General features: G+C 41.6%; 1 protein-coding gene across 2 annotated transcripts in view; it reads left to right on the top strand.

Annotated features, from left to right (window-relative positions):
* The first annotated feature begins 506 nt into the window (after window positions 1–506).
* cdkal1 (CDK5 regulatory subunit associated protein 1-like 1) overlaps window positions 507–27,438 on the top strand; it is a 326,254-nt gene continuing 299,322 nt past the window's right edge. For both annotated transcript variants that reach the window (XR_013933115.1, XM_080427624.1), the window contains exons 1-3: window positions 507–647; window positions 5,830–5,993; window positions 6,960–7,072. Coding sequence is in view for 1 of the 2 variants with exons in the window: in XM_080427624.1 (XP_080283750.1) it covers window positions 5,836–5,993; window positions 6,960–7,072 (271 nt within the window). In the remaining variant the exon portion in view is untranslated. The remainder of the gene's footprint in view (window positions 648–5,829; window positions 5,994–6,959; window positions 7,073–27,438) is intronic.

Consider the following 27,438-nt stretch of genomic DNA (forward strand, 5'->3'; position numbering starts at 1 on the left):
TAGCGAAGCAGGCTGGATACCAGGCTAGCGTTTTTGGGGTTTGTTTCTAAAGTTTTGATTGATTGATTGATTGATTGATTGAATACTTTATTTAGAAGTTTGCAGAAAAAAAGCACATGAAAGTACAGTTCAAATACAAGGTCATCTAAAATTAAAGAAAAACCACAAGTACTCAATTCATAGTGAATTAGTTGCTAATATAAATGCAGTTGCTTATTTGGAGCTTGCTGTGTAATGTTGTTTACACAAGTGGTCCCCCCCCCATCTGAATATATTTTATGCCAGGGACCCCCCATAAAAGATTTTGTGTTAAAATGTTTCAAAGATATTCCACAATTTTCACATCATCTTCAAGATTTCTTTAAAAAAAAAGCAGATCTACAAGCTCACACCGTGACGCGTTGTTGTGAGCTTGTAGATCTGCTATTTTCAAAGGGCTCATGTAAGTAGCCTAGTCTCTGGTTGTTTCTCTCTCAGAACCTGGCAACACTGCCATTTCCTTTTCCGTCGCTTCAAACAACAAGTATGGCGTACTGAGAGTCACAACAACAGTGTTTTACTGTAAACCTCAAGTTTAATCCGTTTCGGAGACGACTTTACCCCGGAATACTTTATCGACGGGAATAATAATCATATTTACAACACAGGTGAGGACTTAATACAGTTTGTGGCGTGTCTGCTGGGTCAAAACAGACCCACGTGTGGCTCATATAGAAGCCTTGCCTCCAAGGAAGCTAGCAGTAGCTAGTTAGCTCCAAGTTAGCCCCATAACTGACCACTAATATACAGTGCCAGGTTATATTTGATAATAACATTCTAACATTTCCAGCTAGTAAATGTTCTCTTCTCGTACGTTTGCGTGGCGAGTTGTCATTTGCTTTCCAAGCCAAAGTATTCGTACACAACGTTGACAAACCAGAACCAAGTATTCTCAGTTATGCTGCATTTTCTTTGACATTATGTAATGTAATGTCGACTTATTATTATTATTGAATTTATTGTCAAGAAAGACCAGCCCAGCTCCATTAAGAAAAATGTGTACATGTTTAATATCCTGGTGTTAGACATGTGGACATTGTTATTACAATCTTCACAACAAACGGGTAACACTGTCGTAACGCGGGCAAATTCGTGATACACCTAATTAACTCTTAATAATTATGAATTAAAAGGATCCCTGGCTAATAAGCCAAATGTGCCTTAATACATTATAATTGCCCTATGTAACTAAAATGTAAAATTAAAAACACCTTAAATATTGTATTTATTTTAGAAATAGTTAATCTTTCACTCAATAGGGGCAATGCCTGTTGCAAGTTGATGATGTCATTTGTCCATGTGTGGTCTAGGCCTGTAGACTTAATACTTCCTAAGGTTAATATGAGCATTAAATCAATATTTAAAATATGTTTTTTTTGCACACGCATTCCTAGGGCTAGACCACACATGGGCAAATGGCATCATCAACTTGTGACGGGCATTGCCCCTCTTGAGTAAAAGATGAACTCTTTCTAAAATAAATACATTATTGAAGGTGTTTTATTTTTTTTATTTTAGTTATAGAGGGCAATTATAATGTATTAAGGCATATTTGGCTTATTAGCCAGGGATCCTTTTAACAAATTAATCAACACACTGCAATGCACCACCACATGGATGTGTTGGAACAATCAAGGCAGGCTTGAAGCTCCACCGGAGACAGACTCTCCTCGCTACTCCTACCCGCCTATATGAGCACTCATCATCCTGCTCACAGAATTGTTAGAGCATGTTTATCAAATGGCTTGCCTCTTCATCAGAGAAGATGGTTGCATTTTCCTAAATAACATAAGTATTATGTTCTGAATTATAACCAACGCTAGGACAGGAACATTATCGAAAAGTGCCATGCCTGTTATTACCCCTCCTTTCTCTGTAAATATACCTGTTCACGCTACTGAGTTTTCTACCAACATGTATTGTATGTGTTACTGATGAATTGGGTACAATAGACCACGATGGAAACAAGCTCCCTGGGCTTTTTGTGTTATCCTTTTAGTGTAACATTTTGACTGTACTACCTGTACTGTTAAACAAACTAATATTTTAGTTTGTTAATAGTTTCACTTTCAATCAATAATATATATATTAATATTAATATTAATAATATTAATAATATATAATAATATATTTTATCAATGATTACATTTATTTGAAATAAAAGTAAATATTCGTGACACAATAGATACAATAAGGAAAAGAGGGAAAGTCCCTTTTTAACACATAGTTTCAGGCAACGTTTCGACCGCAAAGGGTCTTCATCAGGTTTGACCTGATGAAGACCCTTTGAAAAAAATTCTACTGGGAGCTAACGGTGTGTGGACTTCCTCTCTTTTCCTTGATGTACGTATTGTTGTCCAGCACCCGATAAGTTGTTTTGGGATGTGCGTGCTTACCTCTGGACTCTAACAATAGATACAATGCTGTCAGACAAGTCACCCTGGATTGCATGGTGTTGGTTCCAACCCACTGAACCACCTGCCAGGAAACAGTCTAGGGATGGGGTTTGGGGATCCTACTGTATATCTCCACTAGTATAGCATTTTGAACTCTTAACCATTAAGACCGGGATCGCATCTGTGTAACCACTTAAACCATTATTTCATACTTTGGCTATTCAAAAATAGCCGCGCTATGAGCTTGTAGATCTGCAATTTTTTTTTAATCGTGTAAGTGTGTGTGTGTGTGTGTGTGTGTGTGTGTGTGTGTGTGTGTGTGTGTGTGTGTGTGTGTGTGTGTGTGTGTGTGTGTGTGTGTGTGTGTGTGTGTGTGTGTGTGTGTATGTATATGTATATGTATATGTATATGTATATGTATATATATATATATATATATACACACACACATACACACACTTTTTTTTAAGCGAACCACTGATTTAAACATATATTCAAAGATTTGCACACATTTTCACGATTTCAAAATAAGCTTGTAGATCTGTTATTGTGGGCTCGGCGAGCACACTATTGATGTTCTACAATATTTCTTTCTCTCCCAAAAGTATGGCACCTAACTACTCCCACATACTTTCACTTAGAAACTCCATTCAAACTGTAAAAAAATCTGCTTACTGTGTACATCTATGCTTGTACTTTTCTTTTTGAAATAATTTGTAATTAACTTTAAGCACCCAATGCATTTCCAATGGGTTTTGCTAGTTGGGAGAGAGGACAGAGGAGAAATGCCCCGTGTTTTCACTGTGTCACTGTGGCCACATTTTTTACACTACAGATATTTATTTTACATCACCAAGTGCGCACGGGTCTGCTCTCCGATTTAATCCAAAGATTTAAGCTGTGTGATGTATATATTTTTAGTTAAGACCATTAATATAAACCCATGCACCTACACACTCTAGCAATCAGTGCGCAGCTTTTCTTGCTCAAATGTGAATCACGATTTTCCTCCATAAGAATTGAGATCACGATTCTCACACGATTCTCACACAATTCTCTTGTAAATATAAAAATATTAAGAAAAAATAAAAAATAAAAAAACGTCATAATTTAAAATCGAGATCGCATAGGTGTCTGAATCGAGATCACGATCTTTTTTCGATTAATCGTGGAGCACTAGCTGCTACCTAATCTGTTAGTCATTGGCTGTCAGGCAGTGGTGCTGCAAAGTAACTAAGTATATTTACTCAAGTACTATGCAAGTGCTTACCATGCACAGTTTAATTTCCATTTTTGTTACTTCTACTCCACTACATTGACAGCTTTAGTTACTTGTTACTTTGCAGAATTTATTATTAATACAAAACCTAGAGTAACCACACACAGCCCATCTACAATGTGACGTGTTATGAGCTTGTAGATCTGCTATTTTCTGAACATTGAGTGCTTTCACTTTGGTACTCAAAGTATATTTTGATGCTAAAACGTTTGTACACTGCAAGCTCCGACCCCCCCCCCCCCCACACGCACACACCCCATACTCCACTGCCACTCCACCACCCCCCCCTGTCATACTTCAACTATTCAAAAAAAGCCAATCTACAATGTGATGCGTTGTGAGCTTGTAGATCTGCTATTTTGGGAAAACCTTGACATTTTTTGGAAAGTGTGAGTACACGGGGGTGGCAGCGGCCGGATGGCAACTGTGAGGTTCCCAGTTCGATCCCGGGCTCCCCCAGAGTTACTGTTGAAGTGTCCTTGAGCAAGATGCTGAACCCCTAATTGCTCCCGATGAGCAGGTGCCTTGCATGGTTTCCTCCGCCATCGATCGGTGTATGAATGTGTGTGTAAATGGGTGAAATCTTAATGGCAATCATTTTGTAAATTTCAAGCTCCAATTCAACACTAATGGTGTGTATTGGTCAACATAACCTCACACAACCCCCCCCCCCCCCCCCACACACACACACACACACACACACACACACACACTGTAAACCATCGGAAATAGCTCATCTACAAGCTCACTGGAGCCAGGGGGAAGCACCCCACACCCAACATTCCTGCCCCCTATAGACGAATCCACAGACGCACTGGCTGTAGGCGGCCATTGCTGCGGTGTCGCGTCCGCAGAGCGTTGACACAGCAGCAATGGCTGCGCGCAGGGCAGCGCTCCGTGGATTCGTGTATACCCCTCCATCCCCCCTTTACTACCATCAGCTATGCAAGCAGGTGTGTAACTGATGACAATTAGGAGATTGATAACAGGCGCTCCCAATCTGATTAACCGGAGGCAAGTCTACACCCACACACAACGCAAAGACAGAGATACAGAGTCAAACTGAATTTGTACTTTTTATAACTACATTTTTTTGGCTTTAATGCAAGCCCACATTGTTTCTTTATAGGAACAGCTGCTTCTTCTGAGTTGCATTGTGACATACAGTATATCTGTGAGATGTGATCTGACCACAAGCCAGATCTGTGGTTCCCAAACTTTGTCACCTGACCCAAAAGAAAATGTTGTTGTAACTCCGGGACCCAAACTTACAAACTTACATTATGAATACATACAAAAAAAAATGTATTTCCTTTTTTTATTTGAAATGTTTTGAAATGTCTTTTTATTTTATATTTTTTTATGGAAATTTGGAAACAAAATAAAATGGGATATTTCCTCATTTAACACATTGAGTGCCAAAAACTGTCCGGACCGTTTTTCATAATCCAAACGAGGAGTGCCAAAAACGGTCCGGACCGTTTTTGAGATTTTTTAGATTTTTTTTTTTTTCCTTCACAGCACCAGGAGATATCATTTTTCGAAGATTTAGACTCCAATCCACTTCCTGGTTAACTTATGACTTCAAAAGCCTGTATCTCGGCTCCTGTGTACATTTTTTTTAAATGATGTATTTTTGACTATTTTCGACTATTTTCAACTGGCTGCAACTATGGAACGGATTACCTAATGTTTTTAATTGTTTTCCCCCGATTGTACGAGACCCCTGTGTGTGTAATGAGGGGATCACCGTGAGGACGGTGATCACTGAAAATATTTTGTGACTACTTGAAAAAGGTTCAAAAAATGTTAAAAATCCAGGCACTGTGAGTACCCTGTTTTAAAAAAACCCTGGCACTCAATGTGTTAAAAATGGGTCCATGACCCAAAAATGGGTCCCGACCCAGTGTTTGGGAAACACTGATCTAGATAAATGACACACTGACTTAGCACTATAACTATAATGGTAATGATAACTACTGTATATTGTTCACCATTGTCTTTGTTGTGGTGTGGACTTTGCCATCCACTTGAGTTAGAACACATTTTAAAACTATCTTTATAGTTACAGTGCTTCGTTAGCTCTCAACTCTTTGTTTCTCTGTGTCTTGACAGGTCGTCATGCCATCAGCCTGTGACTCTCTGATTGAGGACATTGAGGACATAGTGTCTGCCAGTGACCCCACACCTCAGGAGAGACAGTCTGCTAAGAAAAGTGTCGTACCCAGGGCCAGGAAGAGAAAAGAACACCTGATTGATGAGGAATTACAAACTGACAGGTACTAAGCTAGTAGCTAGTACTGCTACTTTACTTACTTACTGCCCTTTTATGGCGGCTGGTATGTAGGGCAGCAACAAAGGATTCCCACTCCTGTCTGTTCTGTGCCAGTGTCTTTATAGAACCCCAGGTGTGATGCAGGGTCTTTAGCTAATAGCTACTGCTACAGCTCCTGGTTAATCAAATGTTTTGTTATCAAATATTTGCGGGAAGCACATGAGCTCCTAGCCTCGTAGGCCCCCCCCCCAGGAAATCGCATACAAACTTTTTGTAAGGAGTTTATAATTAAAAAAGGGAAACTTTCATATATTCTAGATTCATTGCACATAAAGTAAAACATTTCTAACCTTTTTTTGTTTTAACCTTGATGATTACAGTATACACGTATATGTAGCTCCCGAACTAAATAAATAAATAATAATAATATTATTCTTTAATAAATAAATATTATGTAAAACCAATCAAATAAAGATTTATAATTTCATTTGGAAATCAAAGTCCAAGAGTCTGGAGGAAGAGTGGAGAGGCAAATAATCCAAGATGCTTGAAGTCCAGTGTGAAGTTACCACAGTCAGTGTGTGTGTGTGATGTTTTGGGGTGCCATATCATCTGCTGGTGTTGGTCCTCTGTGTTATCAATGCAGCCATTCACCAGGAGATTTTAGAGCGCCAATCTTCTTTTCCAGTAGGACTTGGGACCTTTACACAGTGCTAAATTTAGTAGTATAATCTTCTGACCTGAGCCCCATAGAGAATCTATGTTGTATTGTCAAAAGGAAGATGAGACACCAGATACAACAATGTATGGCAAGAAAAAATGCTTTAAATGTGGTCACTGTGTTGATCTGTATTTCAATATATGATGTAGGCTACTAATTTTTCCAGGTATTACATACTTACTTCCTATTAGTAATATTAACTTTAGTAGCTAATAAAACAATAATAACCTTTCAATGTTTTCATTACAGTGTGCTCCCTGGCACCCAGAAGATCTGGGTGAAAACATGGGGCTGCAGTCACAACAACTCAGATGGAGAATACATGGCTGGACAACTGGCTGCCAGTGGATACAAGATGACTGGTAAGTTACATGGATAGATAGTAGGACAAATGCATGGGTGAATGGAGCATTGGATGTAATGGCTAGATGGATGGCTAGATGGATGAGTGGGCAACAATTCAGATGGAGATTATATGTACCCACAATATGAGTTGGAGAGATGATGGACAGACAGACAGACAGACTGGATGAATGGAACGATGGATGAATTTTGGAATGGGAGCGTGGAAGGGGGATTCAAATTACTGTTTGATTATTATAGATAGATGATGTATGGGGAGTTAATTTCAGACAGTTTGTAGCTGGACAACTGGATGCCAATGTCAGTGGATAGTGGATACACGACCGACTTAGTAATATATTCAGTTATATGGATGGATGGAATATGAGTGAATGATTGACCTGGTGAAATTATAGGACTAGCTTGTTGATCTGATATTTTCATTGCAAGACACAGGCGTCCAACTAAGTATAAATCAGGCCTAATCATTTTATTATCTTGAATCTTGAGTTGAATGCATGGTAATATGCTTTATGAACACAAGGGGGCAGCCTTGCCGTATCAATGAACTATGTAATCCTAGTTTCAACTAGAGTGGACTGTCTGTTGGTTTTGTAGAAAGTACTCGGTTCTCAGCTGATTGCTGGGAACAATTTCATATGTCTCCATTTCATTCATTTAGGCTACCTCATTGCCTGATGTTTGTGCGTTGTGCCCAGTGTTGTCATCAATGATGACTCAACACTGGGCACAACTCGCAGCTTAATACAACAAACATAACGTTGTGGCGTTCACAGTTATGTTTGTTCTGCTTAAGCTGTTGTGTGTTTACTGGTAATCAGACTGACTGATGGCTTTTCTGAGCATACAAAACATTTTTGTACTCTTGTACGATATCGACTAAACATAGTTTGAATTTGTTCAATAGGCAGGGTGGGGTTAGTATGGTCATTGTTTCAGAATTTTTTTTAGGGGACTGTCTTTAGCACTTTCAGCCTGAAAACTGCAGCATGGTGTAATTTACAAATCAGTGTGCACATTGTGATTCTTCTTTTCATGTAATTGCATTGCAGCCATACTTTACTCAGGCAGCGACCCAAGCTTCAGACATGTTTTGATTAATACCAATACAATGAATGAATCAGTTGTAACTGTCCCTGCTGAGTACTGACATTGAAGTTTGGCTGTAAGGTGTGTGTGTGTGTGTGTGTGTGCGTGCGTGCATGTATGTATGTGGTACATCATGAGGTTACTAAGTAGGTGCCCATCACATCATTTGGTTCAATGACATTAGCCTACAACACCTTGAGTAGTCTCAACAGTAAATCCCCACATCCCTGAACCTTAGACAAATATTGTCTCTTGCCATGGTGCTCTATAAAACCCACAAATACTCTTCCACTATATCCATGGAGAATTAGGTGTGTGCGCATGTGTTCTCTGTGTTCCCATGTATGGCCTTGACTTACAGTTTTGAAGGGAATTCTATATCCCATTTCGTCCTGATTTGGACCTAGGTTACCCGAGTTGGACAGTTGGAGACATTGAATGAGTGATATTCTAAGTTTCTGCAAGAGAGTGTAAGAAAGAGACAGACAATGTGTGTGTGTTTTGAGTCTCCCAAATAACCTGTTGTCAGTTTAAACAGAAAGTGCCTACAGACATCCTGTGTTTGGCAGCCAAATTGATTCTGTGTGTGTGTATATATTTGTATAGGGATGCATATAGGTATCTACACAAAGCATTTGTTTCATGAAAAGTGTCCCCATTTGCTGGCATTGTGTGTGTGTGTGTGTGTGTGTGTGTGTGTGTGTGTGTGTGTGTGTGTGTGTGTGTGTGTGTGTGACTGTGTGTGTGACTGTGTGTGTGTGTACACGTACACGGATGTGTGAAACAGAGGGAATATTAACCCCTCAGGCGGTCCTCTCACTAAGGGGTCCACAGCTGCACAAGGACATTAATCACATACTTCAAACATGCAAATGAACACACACACACGCACACAGTTTTTTTGGCTGTAGAACACAGGCTAAGTGGAAAAGCATTTCTCCCTCTTGTCCCAAAGAACAATTCTGGTCATCCCAGATGTATTCGTTTTGTCGTCCTAGGAACGTTGGCACGCCATTAGTTTAGAGCCCTGATCTCTTTATCTTTCACACCTTACTCATTTTGTTTTTATCCTCTACTTCCCTCGAGCTCATTCCAGACGTTACCTGTCTGCCTGCTTGCCCACCTCTGCTTCTCCCCTATTCTCTCTCCTCCTCTCTCCTTGGATTCTCTCTTCGGCTGCTGTTGTCCCCCATCTCTCTGTCTGCTTTCTTCAACTCATTATCTGTCCTTCTGTTCTGTGTCCCTTCCCTTCTCTCTCTATCTCTCTCTCTCTCTCTGCCTCCCACAATGTGTGTTTCACTGGCTAATTGTGCTACAGCAGATCTGTTTTGACCCTATCATTTAGTGAAACGGCTTTAATTGTCTTTCAGTCAATGGGTGTGTGTGTGGTCGGTGTGTAAACCTGTTGTTTTAGTAGTTGAGTTTAATTCACTTTATGCCTAGGGCTATACCTGTCCTGCACCTTAGAATGTGATTACACAGCACTGATCACAGAGGATACCATTCCTGGTGGTGGTGTTGTCTTTCACAGCCACAACGGTCAGAATTATTTACCCTAATGGAAATCTTCAAATTGTTTTGCGTTTTTATAACTTAGCTTATCATTTGCATGAATGTGGATGTGCTGATGTGTGGCTGCATTTTCCTGTTGCGTTTTGATGGGTTGGTTCTTGCCCACTGTGTGTGTGTGTGTGTGTGTGTGTGTGTGTGTGTGTGTGTATTTACCTTGTTAATGCAAGGATTAGTTTCTCCTTTGACCGACACAGTTCTGATGTCTTTCTACAGTCTCTCAGCCATCTGTGTGTGTGTGTGTGTGTGTGTGTGTGTGTGTGTGTGTGTGCGTGTGTGTGCGCGTGCATGCGTACACCCGATTAAACTCCATTTGTGAGGTCCAGATGTCCTCACAAGTACAATTATAAGAAAATTACATGTTTACAAGGATAACCTCTTCTTACTAGGCTTAGGCTAAAGTTAGGGTTTGAGGCACGAATGTAAACCAATGGAGTACCCTGTCTTGTAAGGAATTTCCTATGTTAGTCTGTGTTTGTATCCTACAGGTTTCAACATAACTCGGGACCTGTCCTCTGTTCTTAACCTCCCACATTATTATGGTTTCAGAACCACTAAGTAGCTATAAGATGTCTAAAGCACAGGATTAATTGCGTCTCTCTCATGTCTTTCTTCCTGCCTCTGTCTCTTCGTCGCCTCTCCGCATGCCTTGTTTTTCTCTCTCAAGTTGTGCAAAACATCGGTGTCTCCTGGCTAAAGCTGAAGGATTTAGTTTTGTCCTTCTGTCCTTCCTTTGTCTCCCCCCCTTTTATCTGTAACTGTCCATCTGCCCATGTTTATCTCTGTGTCCCTGTTCTCCACCCCACTCTCACCCCCACCTTTTCATTTGTCCTCCATTTCTGTCTTTGTCTCCTCTCTCTAGTCTCTACCCTCACTTTTTCAACCCCATTATATGCGTGTGTGTGTGTGTGTGTGTGCGCGCGCGCGTGCACACATGTGAATGCTTTCAAGTGTGTTTGTGCGTGTGTTTGCCCGTGTGTCCTCATTCACTGTATTTTTCTCTAGTGAGATTGCTGGAAGGAGAGATTGCCTGCCACGGCCGAATCACGGAAGATTATTGTTAAGGCAGCCTGGAATTGTCTGGAATGGCTCGGAATGTAATGGAACGGGGGGAATCAGGGTAGATTGTTGCTAGAATGGTGTCGAACGGAATGGAATTGTCTAGAATGGTATGACATCATTTGGAATTGAACAGGGGTGGAGGGGAATAGTTAAAATGACATGGCTTCTGAATCAAAGTCAAATTCAGGACTGACCTGGTCCATCCTCTATTCCTCCAGGATTTCCTCAGAGGGAGAGAGAGAGATAGATGGAGAGAGAAATGTTGTTATGGCTAAGGTCAAGAAGTGAGTTAGTGTCCAGCCAAATGGCTTTTTGCTCTGCTCTTGAAGTGGCTGTGTGACCAGCTGGCTGTCTGATTGGTTGACTGATCTACCGGCTGGCTGACCAACTGACTGACCTCTTTCAAAATGTCTGTTGTTCATATTCCACTGAAAGAGTTTGGACAAAGACAGATTTATGTTCTTGCCTGTTATGCTCTCAAAACATGACATCACCCTCTCCTCTCTCTCTCCTTACCCAAGTGCTCCCCTCCTGCCTTTCTCTCTCCCTCTCCCACCTTCCCTTCCTCACTTCAACACTTTACTTTCTTAAACCATGACATCACCCATTGAGTAGTAGTAGAAATTCCCATTCTGGCCTCAAGGTGTCAGTGTTGGCCCACACAACCAGGCCTTTGTTTAATTTTCCTACAAAACAACTTGGTCAGGAGCTATTCACAAAAATCAGAATGATGTCATCATGCTTGACAAGTGGAAATGTGCACTTAGAAGCATTGATTTTTAGAATGCATGATAATTTATTAGTTTAGATATGACACATGCTGCTATTGACCTTTAATATACAGTAGTCTTGTCTTTGTTCCCAGGGCAAGGTCACTCTTAAGATTTTAAATTAATGTCATAATTGGCAACTGTCATTTTTTGGAAAGCTTAATTCGATGGACAATATATGAGTTTAGTGATTGTGTGTCAGTTTCTTGACCAGGGATTCCAGGACTTCAACGTTAAAACAAAATGAAGTCTTAAACAACACAAAGACTTAGAAAAATCAGCTAACTTTGTTTTTACATTTTTAAATCAATTGTATTTACATAGATTTTTCTTTTACTTAGAGTTACATTGTCAGTTGACTGGCAGAATGTCATGGATGCTTGCAGTTTTAATAATTAATTTGCCACCACCACTCCCCCAGTCACTTGTTCCATGTTACCCTGGCTCCCTTAAATGTGCATTGCATTTCTCTTGTCCTGATCACATTTATTTCAACCCTTTAGTACCTGATACTTCCCCCTTGCCTGTTGTAATCGCTCTGTCAAACAGCCCCATTGTACCTGACTTCTCCTTGGATGCTATTCTTCTGTTTGTCCAAAGGTGGCACTGTTTACCCATGAGTGTGTCCCAGAGCAGCTGAATTGAATTTGGGAAAAGGAGGCACATGCCAAATAGTGACTTCATAGAGAGCTGTGCAGTGTGCACGCTTACATGCATCCTCTCTCTCTCTCTCTCTCTCTCATCGCAAGTCACATTGTGATGTACTGGATGTTTTTGGCCGCTGTCTCCCCCCTGCTCACCTTCTCTCTGCCGCCCCAACACACACACAGACACGCGACACACACACACTCACTCTTCAGTCATGATTTTACATACCGGTTAGGCAAAATTACTCCATCCCACGCACATTATCAGCCAAATAAGGGAGTCGAAGTTCCTGGTTTGGGTTTAGGCGGTTGGAGGTGCAGCGTTCAGACAAAAGGGTGTGTGTTGTAATGTATTACAGGTATTACATCTGTTGCTTTAGGATGGGAAAAGTAAAATTGTCCAACCAATATATCTTTTTCTATGCATTCAGAAGAAGTGAAGTCAAAACGTGTGGTTGATTATAGATGACACACACACACACACACACACACACACACACACACACACACACACACACACACACACACACACACACACACACACACACACACACACAAACATTGCTAGAAGTCTTAACAGCTGTTACTTTGGAGCCGGAAATGCACAGGGGAGTGGAGTTGAGCCAGATGTGGTGTGTTTTTATAATCAAAATGCATTGTGCTAGATACCTAGACCCCCCCGTAAATAAATGTTCTTATGCAAAATAGGGCATGTAAGTTGAGCACGGCAGATTGCCGACTGTATTGAAGGTGATTAAATTACAATAAGAGACGTTTGTGCAAAATTGGTTTCCTTTCCTACATTTCATTTGAATGAATCGCACAGGGCATTTGTCATAGTTTATGAGTTGGGGAACTTTGCACACAGTGTACTGTAGTGCTGAACTACTCTGTAATCTGATTCATCTCACACTGTCGGTGTGGTAAGCCATGCCGCTACATGGAGTGAGAATGTATTACATCACTGTGTGGAGTACTCTGTGTGTGTGAGAGCAAGTACGTACCTTGCATACACGCCGTCTCATTCATAAAACGCTAAAAGCGCAGGGCGTGTGTGATTGGCTGCCTGTCTGCTACGCAACATTAGACGCCGCAATGTGACAGCCAATGAAAACTCACAATGTTTTCTCCTCGACTCCACCTCACTCACTCTCTCTCTCACACACACACACACACACGCACACACACACACAATCACATTTGCTTCTATCTCATACACTTACAGATGTGGTGGAAGTCGATGCTGTGCGGAGAGATGTAATGAGAGAGTGAGTTTTCTTTTACGGCAGCCCTCATTCTGCAAGCATTGTCATACTGCGTGATATATGTGCATTGTGCACTCACTCACCTTCCACTATTTTGTGTGTGGTTGTGTGAGAATAAGACACTCCCACTTTGCCTGTGTGTGGGGGTGGTGGGGGGCAGACATAAAGATGAAAGAAATGTACGTTGAGTACTGTCAGTCAAGGAATGAATGTGAGAGGTGAAAACTGTGAGAGAGGGGTGCAGCTCGCAGACTTATGCAGTGAGGGACGCTAGGTGCGGGGAGAGAAGGGTAACGCAGACTGCGATGCAGCAAGTGAGGGAGGCTAGGAGCGCGGAGATGGGGGTAATGCAGACTGCGATGCAGCGAGTGAGCGAGGAGAGCACGGGGAGAGAGGGGTAATGCAGGACTGATGCATTTCGGTTTCCAGAGTCGGGAGCGCAGCGCAGAGAAGAGGCAGGAATGACCACGGTGTCATGCCAGGGAGAAGGCATGAATGGTGGACGGAGAGAGACTGTGCCAAAATGGACAGAAAGGCAGCACGGGAAGAGACTGGTAAATGGAGTTATCTGAGAGAGAGTTTACAGGTACGAGGTGGTCTGTGACTGTCGGTGTAGTTGAGAAAAATCAATGACTCCGTGAGGGCCTCAACTACAGAAATGCTGGATGGTTAAATATACAGGGTGTTAAAAATGTACAAAATAAATAAATGAATAAAAGACTCAACTTATGACCCAAGTTCCAACCTATTGAGTGAGACAGAGAGGAGGAATGAAACACAGCAGAGAGAGTATTGGATTCACGATGGTTAATAAAGAGAAGATGGGCGTGGCGAGATGTGTGTGTGTGGTTGGTTTTAGGGTGAGGGGTAAGGGTTAGTTTGAGGGTTAGGGATTAAGGTGGGGGTTAGCTTTAGGATGAGGATAGGGATTTAAGTGTAAGGGTTAGGTGTGGTTGTTGTTAGGGTTAGTTCAGACCAGCAGTTTAAGTCTAAATGGAAATTATATGTATATATATATTTTTTCTTTTCTTTATGGACGCACTACCCACAAGAATAGTCATACAAATGTGTGCCTGCTTGTGTGTGTGTGTGTAGAGGAATCTACTTATGTTCAAACATGCATCTGTGGTCAATCATTTCAACAGAGCCAAGCTAATAGCACCCTCTCTCACCTGCACCTGTAAAACCGTACACACACACACACACACACACACACACACACACACACACACACACACACACACACACACACACACACACACACTTCTCTGACTTTGAACGCCAAGTCCTTGAAATAGACCTATGAACCAAGGCATTCATAACTACTTAGAGCCACTGATTACAGTGAGACCTATTTGTGTAATGTATGTGTGCACACGTATACAAGTGTGTATGTGTCAGTGTGTACACCATATGTGCGTTAATCTACCTACCTACAGTATGTGCTGCAGCCTGTGTCTGAGCGCATGTGTGTGTGATCCTAAAAGATCACACACCTACCCATGTGTAGGCGGCACCCAGTAACCATTTAGAAGCCATGGGATGGATTAGGGACCAGGACCTGAATAAGGATCAAACGTTTTGCCTAGGAATTCCCTTGAGGAATATATGGATTGAAGAGAGAGAGAGAGAGAGAAAGAAAAAAAACGTATATATGCTGGATTGGAGGGGTCACGGCACAATTTCCATAATTTCATTATTCTGAGGAAAGGGTTTCCTTACCACCTTCTCAAAGTCAAACATGTCAACACTAAATCACAACTGAAGATTGAATGCCTAGAATGTTTTTTAAATGTTGTTCTTGGTGATTTGAAGGATAATTACATCCTGGGTTCTTTCTTTGAAAATGTTCACAACTAGTAACACACAAGCTACCATTTTGTCTTTTGCCGTTGTCTCCTGTAACACTCGCCATAAAAAAAAGACGTGCCATTTCCAACAGGCACATCAGTATAATTTAGCATGGTGTAGATTGCAACATGTCTCACTATTGTAATGGCAACACTAGCTGTGTTTATATTGTTGAAAAGTAATGCAAGATTTATTGCTATGCTAAACTATATTCACGGACGTGTTGAAAATTAGTTTTCCTCCTTCAGGATTACAGTTAAGGGGTTTTTATGTACGTGTGGGGGTGAAGGAAGGAAGGATGGATCAAGCCTTTGTTCTTCTCTGGCATTCATTTCTCCAAGGATGGAAACATCTCAAAATTCCAGCTGCAGGAAAGATAAAGGTAAGAAGGCACCGCTCCTGATACTGTTTATTGAGGAGGGGGCCAAAACAACAACAACACAGAATGGATGTTTGATGGATTGAAGAAAAACGTCTTCTCCCGAAGGGGAAGTTCCCTGAGTTCTCCAGTGGGGAAAGAGGGAAGGCATGGAAGCCTTGCTCCTACGCTCTTCTCTTTTACTTCATCTGCTCATTTGTTCACTCACACCCTCACTGTTCCGAGAAGATGAGATGATAATGATGGGGTGGAAAGATGGGCAGAATTCCCTCTCCCCTTTTCCCTATTTTCCTTGTTTACTGGGATCTCTAGACAGCCAGTCAGTGCCTCTTCATCCCAGGAAGACTGGTGGTATTCCATAGGGATGAGAAATACCCTGAGGGGGAGATTTGGGAATATCATTGGTGGGGATGAGAGTAATGGGATAAGGCAGGAGCCAAGGGAAGGGATAGAGGGAATCTGAGAGGGGAGGGGAGGGTGGCATTGTCTGGAGGAGAAGAAGGATAAGGCTTGGTTTTGCTCCCGTCTACAGTATTTTCATAGAATAGTGTCGACATAGCAAGGTTTCTAGGTATAGTAATAGCCCAGTGGTTAACAACATGAGCTTATGACTACAGTATATGGTTGTCCCTTTCCTGGACCAGCAGTGAGGATCTTAAGTGTGTGTGTGTGTGTGTGTAACCTGACCTGACCCCTCTGTCTCTCTTGACCCATTCCCCCCCAGCAAGCTGAGGGAAGACTTATTGCTGCTTCCAAATCCACCACAACGTTGTCTTGTGTCATGTTTGTGGCTGTCATATTTGTACATGGTATCACATGACATGCTCTTAACGTAGCCAGTGTTTAAATTATTTTATCACCTTATTAGTGCCGTGAGGGAAAAAAATAATTCAGCTTCACCCAGCTGATGGCTGCTGAGATAATTATGATGAATGCTCAGGGGTGAGCAGTTAGGGGTTAAGTGTCTTGTTCAGGGGCACTTCGACACCTGTTCTCATTACCGGACGACCTCTCTACCCATTAAGCAATGGCCGTCCCTAAAATGCTACTGTCTTCACTCATTCACTACCAGAGTAAATAAATAAATAAATCACCCACTGCCAGCGATTTTACGTTTTCCTCACCTTTTCAGCTAGTCACAGAATATATGATCGATCCCCCGATCGTTGTTAATCACGGAGGGTTTCACTGTGCGGAAAAGAAATGTCATCGCGACCTCCCCGTTCGCTTCTTACAGGCTGTTGAAAATAGCATGTCTCGCCAAAAATGCATAGTAATACACAGGAGGCGAGATACAGTCGTTTTCCCAAATACGTTAACCAGGAAGTGAATGGATGAGTAAATCTTGCAATCAAGTGATCTCCTAGATCTCTGTGTGACTGAGCCTGAACTGGTGGCTCATTGGTTGGGGAACAGCGCCATATAGTGGAGAAAAAAAACAAAGACGTCTTTGGCGCTCTGGGTTTATGATTTACAAACGTCCAAAGACGTCGTTGGCAGGGAATGAGTTAAACTGCACTCACCACCTCAAAGAATTTCTCCCAGAGCCGAGATCTATTTTGTCCTTGTGTGCTTTTTAGTTTGTAAAGTCATGAGTGAAATGTGATATATGCCTAAATATGGGAATTTCAGTTGGATCGGCCGTTCTGGATAACCGCCTATCCGAACAATTTGAAGCTAGGCACCGCACTCCCTCGAGTTCTCGCTGATGTGTGCCCCGGTTCTGGACAACCGGATCTCCGTATATGCCTATATATGGGTGTATCGGTTGGATCGGCGGTTCTGGACAACCGCTGGTTCTATCCAGCTGACTCGACGCCGGGCAAGGCACTCCTTGGTGACGCGCACGCTGAGTTTGAAGTCGGTCGGTTGGACGGTTCTCGAGGTACGTGAACTACTGACACAAGTACGGACAGAGATTCTGAGCATTTATAGTAGGTTACTGTAGCTGAATAGTATTCAGCTACAGTAACCCCCCGCTTTTTTTTTTACAGTGATGAACTCACACAGTTGTTTTTTGAGATAGTCCAAATGAGGAAACTAGAGAGAGCCTGTAAATGTCCGGCAAAGAGAGGGGGGAATGTAAGATTATGGAACGTCTTCATTAACCCTTCATTATGCAGGGTTACGTCAGAGGCACATTGGCTTTTACATCTTGAAGGACAGTGACTCTTTGTGTGCAATAAAGATTCACTTTCATTAGAACCAAAACAATCAAAATAGATAATCTGTGTTCTTATTTGCTTCCATTCCCAACTGTACTTTGTCCTTGTTTCCTCCTGTCTAAAGGGAGGTTTCTTTTCTTCATCTTCTTGACTTGAAACAGAAATATAATGTCCCATAGAGAGGAAATAAAATCTTGAAAGTAGGCAGTAATTAACACAGCATATCGGGCTAGTGTGGGTGGCGAGGGCGTAAGAGTTACTCATTCAAGGACATTTACTAAATGACTTTTCAATGTCTCCTCTGTCTTTCCTGTCTCTGTCTTTTAGTTCTCCGTTTGCTTTGTTTTGGAAGATAACCCCCTTTTCTGTCTGAGAGTCCAATGTTCACCGATTTTCTGACTGACCACCTGCTGCAATTGAAAACAGGGCGACTCATCTTGCTTTACTATAACGCAAAAACCTAGTGGGAGTGTACTTTAGGAATATTAATAAGGCTATTATGATTGAGTTTAAGGTGATGGCTGAGGTGCCTAGGCAATTGAAATGTCTGCATGAGTACTGTATTGGAGTGCGTGTTGTGTTTGTAGAAGGCTGTGAATGTATGACCACCTGCTGTACTGAAAGCGGGGCTGGTCTGAGATGGCCAACTGCGCGTGTGTGTGGATGTGTGCAAAATTATCTTGCGTGATGAATTAATTCTACATGTGTCAATGGTGTCCTTCCCTGCCCCCCCCCCCCCCAGCTCTCATCTCTGCTTTATGAACATGAAATGAATTGGCTATTAGCTCCTTTTCCATGCGAGAGCACAAATATTATAAGTGGATTTAAAAGCCGGGAATGATTTGAGTGAACCCGAGACTTTAATTTGCATCGTCATTGCACAAAGTAACCTTGATTGCCCAGTAGTAGGGCTTCCCAGGAATCAAATAAAAGACGAATAACCTTGCTGGACCAGAGAGAAATGGCAGATAATTTAGACTGAAGGAGAGACCTTATGAGAGTCCCTTAAGAGCTCATTCATTCACCTAATTCACCCTCAGAAGCTCACTCATCTTTTCTGCCCTGTTTGTTTTCTCTCCATGTTTACCATGGTGTTGTAGATCCATAAAAGTGGAAGTTAACAGGTTAAATACAGATAATGCTCTAAGGGAAGAGATGTGTAAGGCATGTGTTGATTAGCATTATGTTCAGTATGTGTAATTGTGTAGACTTAATGTTTAAGGATGGTGTGTTTGTGTCTGGGAAGTTTAATAATTTATTATCCCTCTGTCTATCCTATTTTGTTCTATAGTTTTGAGATTTCAATCGATCACGCACGCACGCACGCACGCACGCACGCACGCACGCACGCACGCACGCACGCACGCACGCACGCACGCACGCACACGCACACGCACACGCACACACACGTGCAGTGTATTGATAATCCGAGGCTTTCCACATGCCACACAGATGGTTCTTTTAATCTGCCAGACAGACACTGTCCTGTTTGATATCTGATCTGATTCTCTTTCTGTCTCTCTCCCTCACTCATGCAGAAAGTGTGTTCATGATAATCATGGTTTCTAAGGGCACATGGACCAAATGTGTCCTCAAAAGGCCCCAGCTGCCAGTATATGTGTGTGTGTATACTGCATGTATGTATATATATATATACAGTATTTCATTGTCTGTGTGAGATTAAAACAAGATAGACTATTGTGCTTAACCTCTTGCTGCTTGAGCTTTGAATTTTCCAGCCTGTGTGGTAGATTTCTATTATTTCTTCATCTGTCTCTCACTCTGTGTTCTAGACATGATAAGATGGCCTTCAGTTGAACAGTATTTGACCATAGTTGTTATGACAGGGCCGGGGGGTTGTATTGTGACACATTGTGAGCTTGTAGATCAACTATTTTCGCTATTTGACTTACAACAAAGTATATAGGGTTTAAGTGGTTAACCAACATTCTTCCCACCTCTCTGCTTTCAACCAGTCTCTATCTTCCCGGCTGTCAGGATGTGTGCCACTATCTCCTTTATCAAAGCCTTTTTTCCCCTTAACTGTCTCCCTCTTGCTCTGCCTATGTCTGTCTTTCTGTATGTGTGTGTGTGTATGTACGTCTCCCTGTCCCAGGTGATAATAACTGCAGATTGATTGTCTCAACCTTATTTAGATTCCCAGTGCTGCTAAATGATTAAAGACAGACTCCAAGCTATGTCTGTTGGAGCTCAATATGAAAAGACAATGAGGACTTCAGATGCATCTTGTGCCATCTGTTTTCAATTGGTGTGTGTGTGTGTGTGTGTGTGTGTGTATGCATGTGCTTGTGTGCACATCCATGCATGTGGTTCTAGAATAGATGATTAAAATGTGATGATCTACTTTTATCTTTTTTTCGCCATGTGATTGTAGGTGTGTGTGCTCACTTTTTACTGGGGTATGTGTTTGTGCCCCCCCCCCCACATGCATTGTATGGCTGTATGCTTACAGATTATGGTTGATGCAGTGATGATGCCCTTTTATCATTTTTATGTGAGTGTGTGTGTGTGTGTGTACACGCGTGTGATAGCAGATCAAGCAATCAACGCTTGTCGTATGATAAGCGGCGTAGACTTGGTTTGCGTTTCATACAAGATAAACACAGGTAAGTAAAAACAAATAGTCCTATTTACATGGGAATGTCACTCGGAGCGTAACAGCTCAGCTCTGGGGCTTTCATTGGGAATCCTTTTTTTTACTGGACCCCCCCCCCCCCCCACACACACACACACACACACACACAAACATACATGCACGCACGCACACATTTCTCTCAACTCACCACACACAATTATTTATATTTTCATTGTTGTCCTAATCATTCTCTTTCATGCTCGCTACTGCCGTTCATTTCTAATGGACTTTACTACTTAGTTTCCTTCCCGTCTGTCTATTATTTACTGCTTTTTGTTGTCTTCCCTTGGAAAAGCAGCCCAGCCATTAGCAGCAACACTGAACAAAGACATAAATTATTTATGGTGAAAAATAACTCTTTAAATTGTTCCGTTTTATTATGATTTATTAATTAGCTGCCAATTTCTCTGGGATTTGGCTTTCGTGTTCACTCCACCTAGCTACTATATTCATGCATGGACACACACAGGCGTATACAGTATAAAACACACACACACACACACACACACACACACACACACACACACACACACACACACACACACACACACCCTGGCACATGCACACAAACGCCGTAGGCAGGTTTGCTGTTAAAAGCCCTTCCTGCTGCTCCATAGGATTATCCTTTGAGATTCCTGTTACCGTTTCCAATAAATCAAGATTTTAATAAATATTGTAATTTTCTTCAGAAGGAAATGGCTGCCTTTTGAAAACAGGGATATTGAGCACATGCAATTTTAATGACATTTAACAGTTTTAAAGTACTTCATAAGACTCGAGGCTTAACAGACGTACATACTTTTCTGCTGTTAACAACTGGTGATCAAAATGGATGTCGGCCATCACATCAGTGATGGCTGAGCCATCAGTGATGGCTCGTGCAACTATCCCTGGACATTGTATGCTTTGTGGATACTGGACATGAAAGAAAATGGGTGAGAGAAGTAATTTGGTATTTTGGCATTAGCTGGTAGGCCTGTCATATCACCCCATTTACCACATTTAAAGGAACACTTAACTCCAAAAATAATTACCCCACATCAATTACTCACCTCATGGAAGACTTTAATAATTCATTGAGATTTTCTTTTTTGTTCCTTCACGGTGAATGAATCCAAAAACAAAGATTTTTTTTTTAAGGCAAAGTGGCTGTGCTTTGGAAGTACCGATGACACGATTGGATACAAGATACTTGATTATTTTGCATTTTAGGGATTATAAACAGCTTTTTATATAGTTTGCTGTTAATCTTGGCCACCTTCTAAGGTCAATTCATAAAGTATTTTATTGATTTTTGGATTCTTCATTCACTGTAAAGGAATGCGACACAAACAACAAATCTCCATGAATTCAATGCTTCATGTGGTGAGTAATGGTCTGGATAGTGATATGATCATTTTGGGGTCAAAGTAATCCTTTTTAAATCTGAGTGAATTCTAACTATAGTTATTAACATTTCGTCATTGTCAGGCAGAAACCTTGTACGATCCAAACCATTACTTATCATACAAAACATCACACCCAGTGTGAAGTGAGCGGTGCTATTTATGAGTTATTTTCATCATGTATCTCGGTAGCCAATCACAGCACGTCCTGCGAAGTGACGTGCTTACATTTTTTACATTATTATTAATTTCATCATGAGTCTCGCTAGCCAATCACAGCGCGTCTGCGAAGTTTGAAGTTAATTTCATCATGTGTCTCGCTAGCCAATCACAGCACGTCCTGCAGAGCTTAGCCTATGGGCGTGTTTCCCACAGCATGGCGTCACAGCAAAAGACACATTTTCACGACGGAAAGAAAAACTTTCGCCACGGATGGTCCTAAACCCTCTTATAGGAGCGGTTACACCGCTCAAAAAAGCACCTGTATTCAAATAGCTCCAATGTAGTTATTTTGGCACAGGCTACTTTTAATTGTTTATAAAACCTACAGACAGACTTAACCACTTTTAATCTGTCCATATTGTGGGCATGCCATTTTAGGCGAAAAGAAAAACAAATGTTTTATTGTTTTTTGTTCCTGACCCCCAAATCTCTACGATTATGCTGTAGTGTAACCCCAGCTTAAGTGAGTCTTGGTCATGTGTGTTCATGAACAAACTGTGTGTAGTTTAAACAGACTGTGCCCTTTTCTGCCTTCCATTAACATTTCACAATAAACAATAAGGAATAAACTATGTGCTAATGTGTAGGGAATGCATCAATATTTATTCGCAGCTGCCAACACGCAAGCAACACAGTTGCACACACAATCCTGGCTGAAACTGGCTAAACCCAGGGAGATATTCCAGAATATCTTGAATGAGCGGGCTCAGACTGTGTTGTGCACACTGTCCAATTAAGACTACCTGGGTAGACTCTTAATTGGACATAATTACAACCATATAAGGTACAGTCTTACTGACGCACACACGAAAAAATACTACTTGATGAACATGTAAATCTGCACCCAGTGAATCTGACATACACTAGCTATTTGTACTTGCATGGCTCCATACTGTATGCCCAGGCTTTCCTTTGTGGTTGCGCGCGTGTGAGTGGGTGGGGTGCTGTTTGCGTTCTTACATGTGTGTACGTTTAATCTTTGGTTCTACATGCTTTGATCAGAACAGCCTCTCTAATCACCAGTCTACCTGTCAACACCCACATTCCTCACACCACTCAACGCTAAGCACACCACCACTAGCGTGTGTGTGTGTGTGTGTGTGTGTGTGTGTGTGTGTGTGTGTGTGTGTGTGTGTGTGTGTTGCACATACGTAGAGGTTGTGATTAAGAGCATTAGTTGTCATTTTGAATATAGTGGCTTTGCAGGCAGGGGCCAAGTGAATGTGTGCTGTGCACACGCGTGAGTACAGTATGTTTCGATATTTGCAATTAGCTGCATTATAGTTGTTATTTGTGATAGGGTGGCGGCATGGCAGGTGGAGAAATAGGCAAAAGTGTACTGTAAGTGAACCATGTAATATGAGGAGACACTGCCAGCTGAACAAGGTGGTCCAGTAAGCCTATCATGTGTTCAACAGCAGCAGTACGCAGTGTGTTTGTGTGTATGAGACGGAAGGAGAGAGGCATGGATAGAATTTTGCAGGGTGCTTGCTGCAGATTAATTTTCTATATTCAGCTTTTCCAACTTTCTTTTTTAGATCTTTGTGTGTGCGCGCGCACACACACACACGTGCGCATGTGGGCGTGCATGCATTTATTCACTGAAAGTAACCATTCCTGTTTTTTTTATGCCAGATCTATCAGCTTTATTCCTCATTTGCATTTCAACGTCTTCAAAGAATGTCTGTTTATTACTCTCTCTTTCTCTCATATTGAATATTCTTCATTGCACTGCTTTGCTTTACAACTTTGTTTTTCAGCCTGTCTCTTTCTGATTCTTCCAATTCCAGCTTCTGGCTTCTCTTTTTCTGACCCTCTGACCCCCTCTTCTCTTCTCTCCTCTCCTCTGTATCTGTCTGTCTGTCTGTCTGTGGCCCCCTTCTCCTCCTCCTCCTCCGCTCTCCGTCTCTATCTCTCCACACTGATCCTCTAATCAGTAGTCCACAGTCGCCTGTGTTTACCTTTCAAATCAAGTCATTTCTTTTTACCCCTGCAGTTCCACTCTCTTCCTTCTCTGTGTCCCACTCTCTCCCCTCTCCTCCCCTCTGTCCATGTCTCATATCACTACAGATGATATAATGACAGCTCTGTGTTACAATGAAGCAGGCAACGACAGATTAGGAGACGAGCGGCGACGCTCAACAAAGGTCATGTGCTAGATCATACCAAGTACATGTTATAGACGTGTTATAATCCTCAGTCTGCTGAGCCACCAGGACCTTCTCCCCTTATCAGAAAAATAAAACCCCTCCATGTCTGGGCCATTTGCATTCCATTTCCATACGGCCCCCAATTGGCTGTTTTTCGAATGCCAAGAGGCTAAATTCTGTATTTATTACCCAGGCTCTTAACTAGTTTTCGCTTTTATATGGCATTTGCATCTAATTTGCATTTTCCTCTGCTTGGCTTGGGGAATAAGGGGCCAAATGACCTAAATTGTTTTAATTCCATCCAGAACTAAGAAAGCAGAGTAAGGTCTAATTATTACTATTAATCGAATTAGGACGCTTTAAATGTGGAGCGTAAATATACGATGGGGTTATTAACTGCAGTAGCAAGCTGAGGCAAGCTGTTCTTAATGGGAAACTGCGTGTGTTTGTGAGTTTGTGTGCGTGCGTGTTCAAATTGAACAGTCGCACAGATTCCCTGATCACCTCTCTAACCATCACTGACCCCTTATAGCAGCGTCTTCCTGTCTTTGAAGTAGTTGCTTTTACAAAAAAAGATATCGTTTAGTCACAATTGCCTGACCCAGTCTCTGCTGAAAGGGACATTGTCCAAATTCAAAGTGATACCTTTGTATAATACAGCTCACGGCACAATGCTAAGTACACACAGGCTCCCGCAAAGCAAAGATATCAATTGAAATTCAAAACTCAACTGCCAGCGTTGAGTCACCATCTGATTCAATCTCCAACCGCCACAGTCACGCTGCAGGACACACCTACAGTACTGTACCTCCCACAACAGGTGAGCTTTTACATACAGGTGGGACACTCTGTTCAGTGTCTCTATCTGTCCCAGGTGACAGGCGGAGGGAGATGAATGAAAACACATCCGCACACATGCACGCACGCACGCACGCACACAAAAGTCTCATTCTCTTTTAATACATATGTTGTGTACACAGCAAACTGACAGGTGTAGTTCCTATGGCCTATTTTCTGTATTCAACACACACATACACACATACACACATACACACACACACACACACATACACATACACATACACATACACATACACATACACATACACATACACACACACACAAGCTCATTGAATATAAACTGCCATCTCCTAGGGCAAACATAATCACATTTGTAATGTCTTAGAAATTGTGTGTCAATATTTGCCTGATGTGTTATTGTTGTGAAATAGGGAACTGTCAGCGGTTACTACACAGTGTTTGGATTTGACAGTTGGATTTGTGGCATTCGGAGACACACACACACACACACACACACACACACACATTTATATAAAATTATACACACGCTAATACACAGATGGCGAGATAGCGCACACACATTTACAAACACACAGGCTTGTGTGAGACTATATTTGTGAGTTACTGCTACTGTCAATGTTTGGAATGTTATTTTCTAATAAAACAGTGACATTTTATGAACCGCCATCATTAATATAAATTATATTTGGGGAAAATGCTTGTACGCCCCCGTCCAATGAATTTATATTTTGTTATGAGCAAGTATGTCTTATTTATGACTGGCTTGTCTTACGTTGCAAATGAACCTTTTTGTACTCTTTATTTGCAGTTCTTTGCCATTATCATCATGTCATATTTATATATAGTGTTTCTCGCTTTGTGAGCACACCTATATTTCATGGTGTCCTTCAGAGGCCCTCACATCCCTCTCTCCTCTGCCTTTGTAAAGTGTATTATATAATTATATAATCTGAGTAAATTTACCACAAGCTAACAATGCAAAGCATGATTCATCCCGCCCTGAAGAAACAAACGTTCATGCAGCTTGTACCACATGTACAGTATTTTGGTACAATGCAAATTCTAAATGTCCATGACTTTTAAATGCTTGGATAACGGCAAGTGCTCTCTCCTCATGGGGTCCTTGTTTCAAAAAACAACTTGGAACCACCTGAGCATAGCTGTACAAACCTGGCTGGCTGGGTGAATTCAATAAATCCATATCAGTGGTATTTCTGTACATGGCAAAACAAAATGTGTGAGACGGAACTCAGGCCGCTCGATCTACCCTGCGTGGTGTTGTTGACTGTCTCAGCCACGATCCCATTCTCCTCATCTCTACTCTTTGTCTCTCCCTTCCCGTGTCCTCCCTTAGAGGTCAAGACAAGAATATTCAGCTCTCTATCAGACCAACAGGCTAGCCACAAATAGTAAACCTACATTGAATCAGCGACTGCAAAGGTTGATTGTTGGTTCTTGCTCAACTATTTCTGCTTCTTCTGCTACAGTTGCACTAATATATTGGTGCTGTTGGGCAGGAACCCGATCTCCATATTTCAATATATTTGTTAACTACATTGGATCCATTGGAACAGGTTTATTTTTTTCTTCCATTTCCTGACAGTGACGATATGTTAGTTGTAGCTAAAGTCTTCTGGTTTATAAACATTGTTTGTATGTGAAAGATGTTAGTACTCGTATCTTTCTTATTTCCTCTCCAGGGAAAACAAGGTAATGACTTGAACTGAATGTAGCGAATGTGAGGGAGACTTAAATTATGGATTGAAATTATGGACGGCGTCTATCTTTTAACTAAATAAATAAATTGGCACTAAAGATTTTTTATAGGGTTATTATAAAGAATAGCTTTCTCAGAGTTGATTTAGTCCATATTCCAGGTTATTTTGAAGCTTTTTTTTTGTCATGCTTTAACTCTCAACCTTATTTCTTTGTTGAGAAAGCTATAAGAGAACCTAGCTATAGATGAATCGGTGTATAAAGTTATAGGTTTTATAGTTAAAGCACCAACCTTGTTTTTTTGGTACTCACAGTGGCCCTGGGTAATATTTCTACTTGGACACGAGACCCTTCTCTGAACCCCAGGGGTGTATGTAGAGGCAGTCCCTGTAGCTCCATGAAACGAGAAAGAGACACATTGACTCCACACTCGTGGCCTGCAGAGGTGAAGTTCACCCATCCAAACTAGTGGTATAGGCTCGTTTCACCACATCCATCACTCCTGCTCCACTTGGAGCCGACCCGGCCTGCTATTTGTCACTGAGGTATCTCCTTAACCCATTAAGACCGGGAACGCATCCGTGTCATTTTCAGATATCTTTGGCTATTTTTTTTTT

The sequence above is a fragment of the Gymnoscopelus braueri genome, assembly GCF_963280865.1.
Source record: "Gymnoscopelus braueri genome assembly, chromosome: 4".
NCBI classification, from domain to species: Eukaryota; Metazoa; Chordata; class Actinopteri; order Myctophiformes; family Myctophidae; genus Gymnoscopelus; species Gymnoscopelus braueri.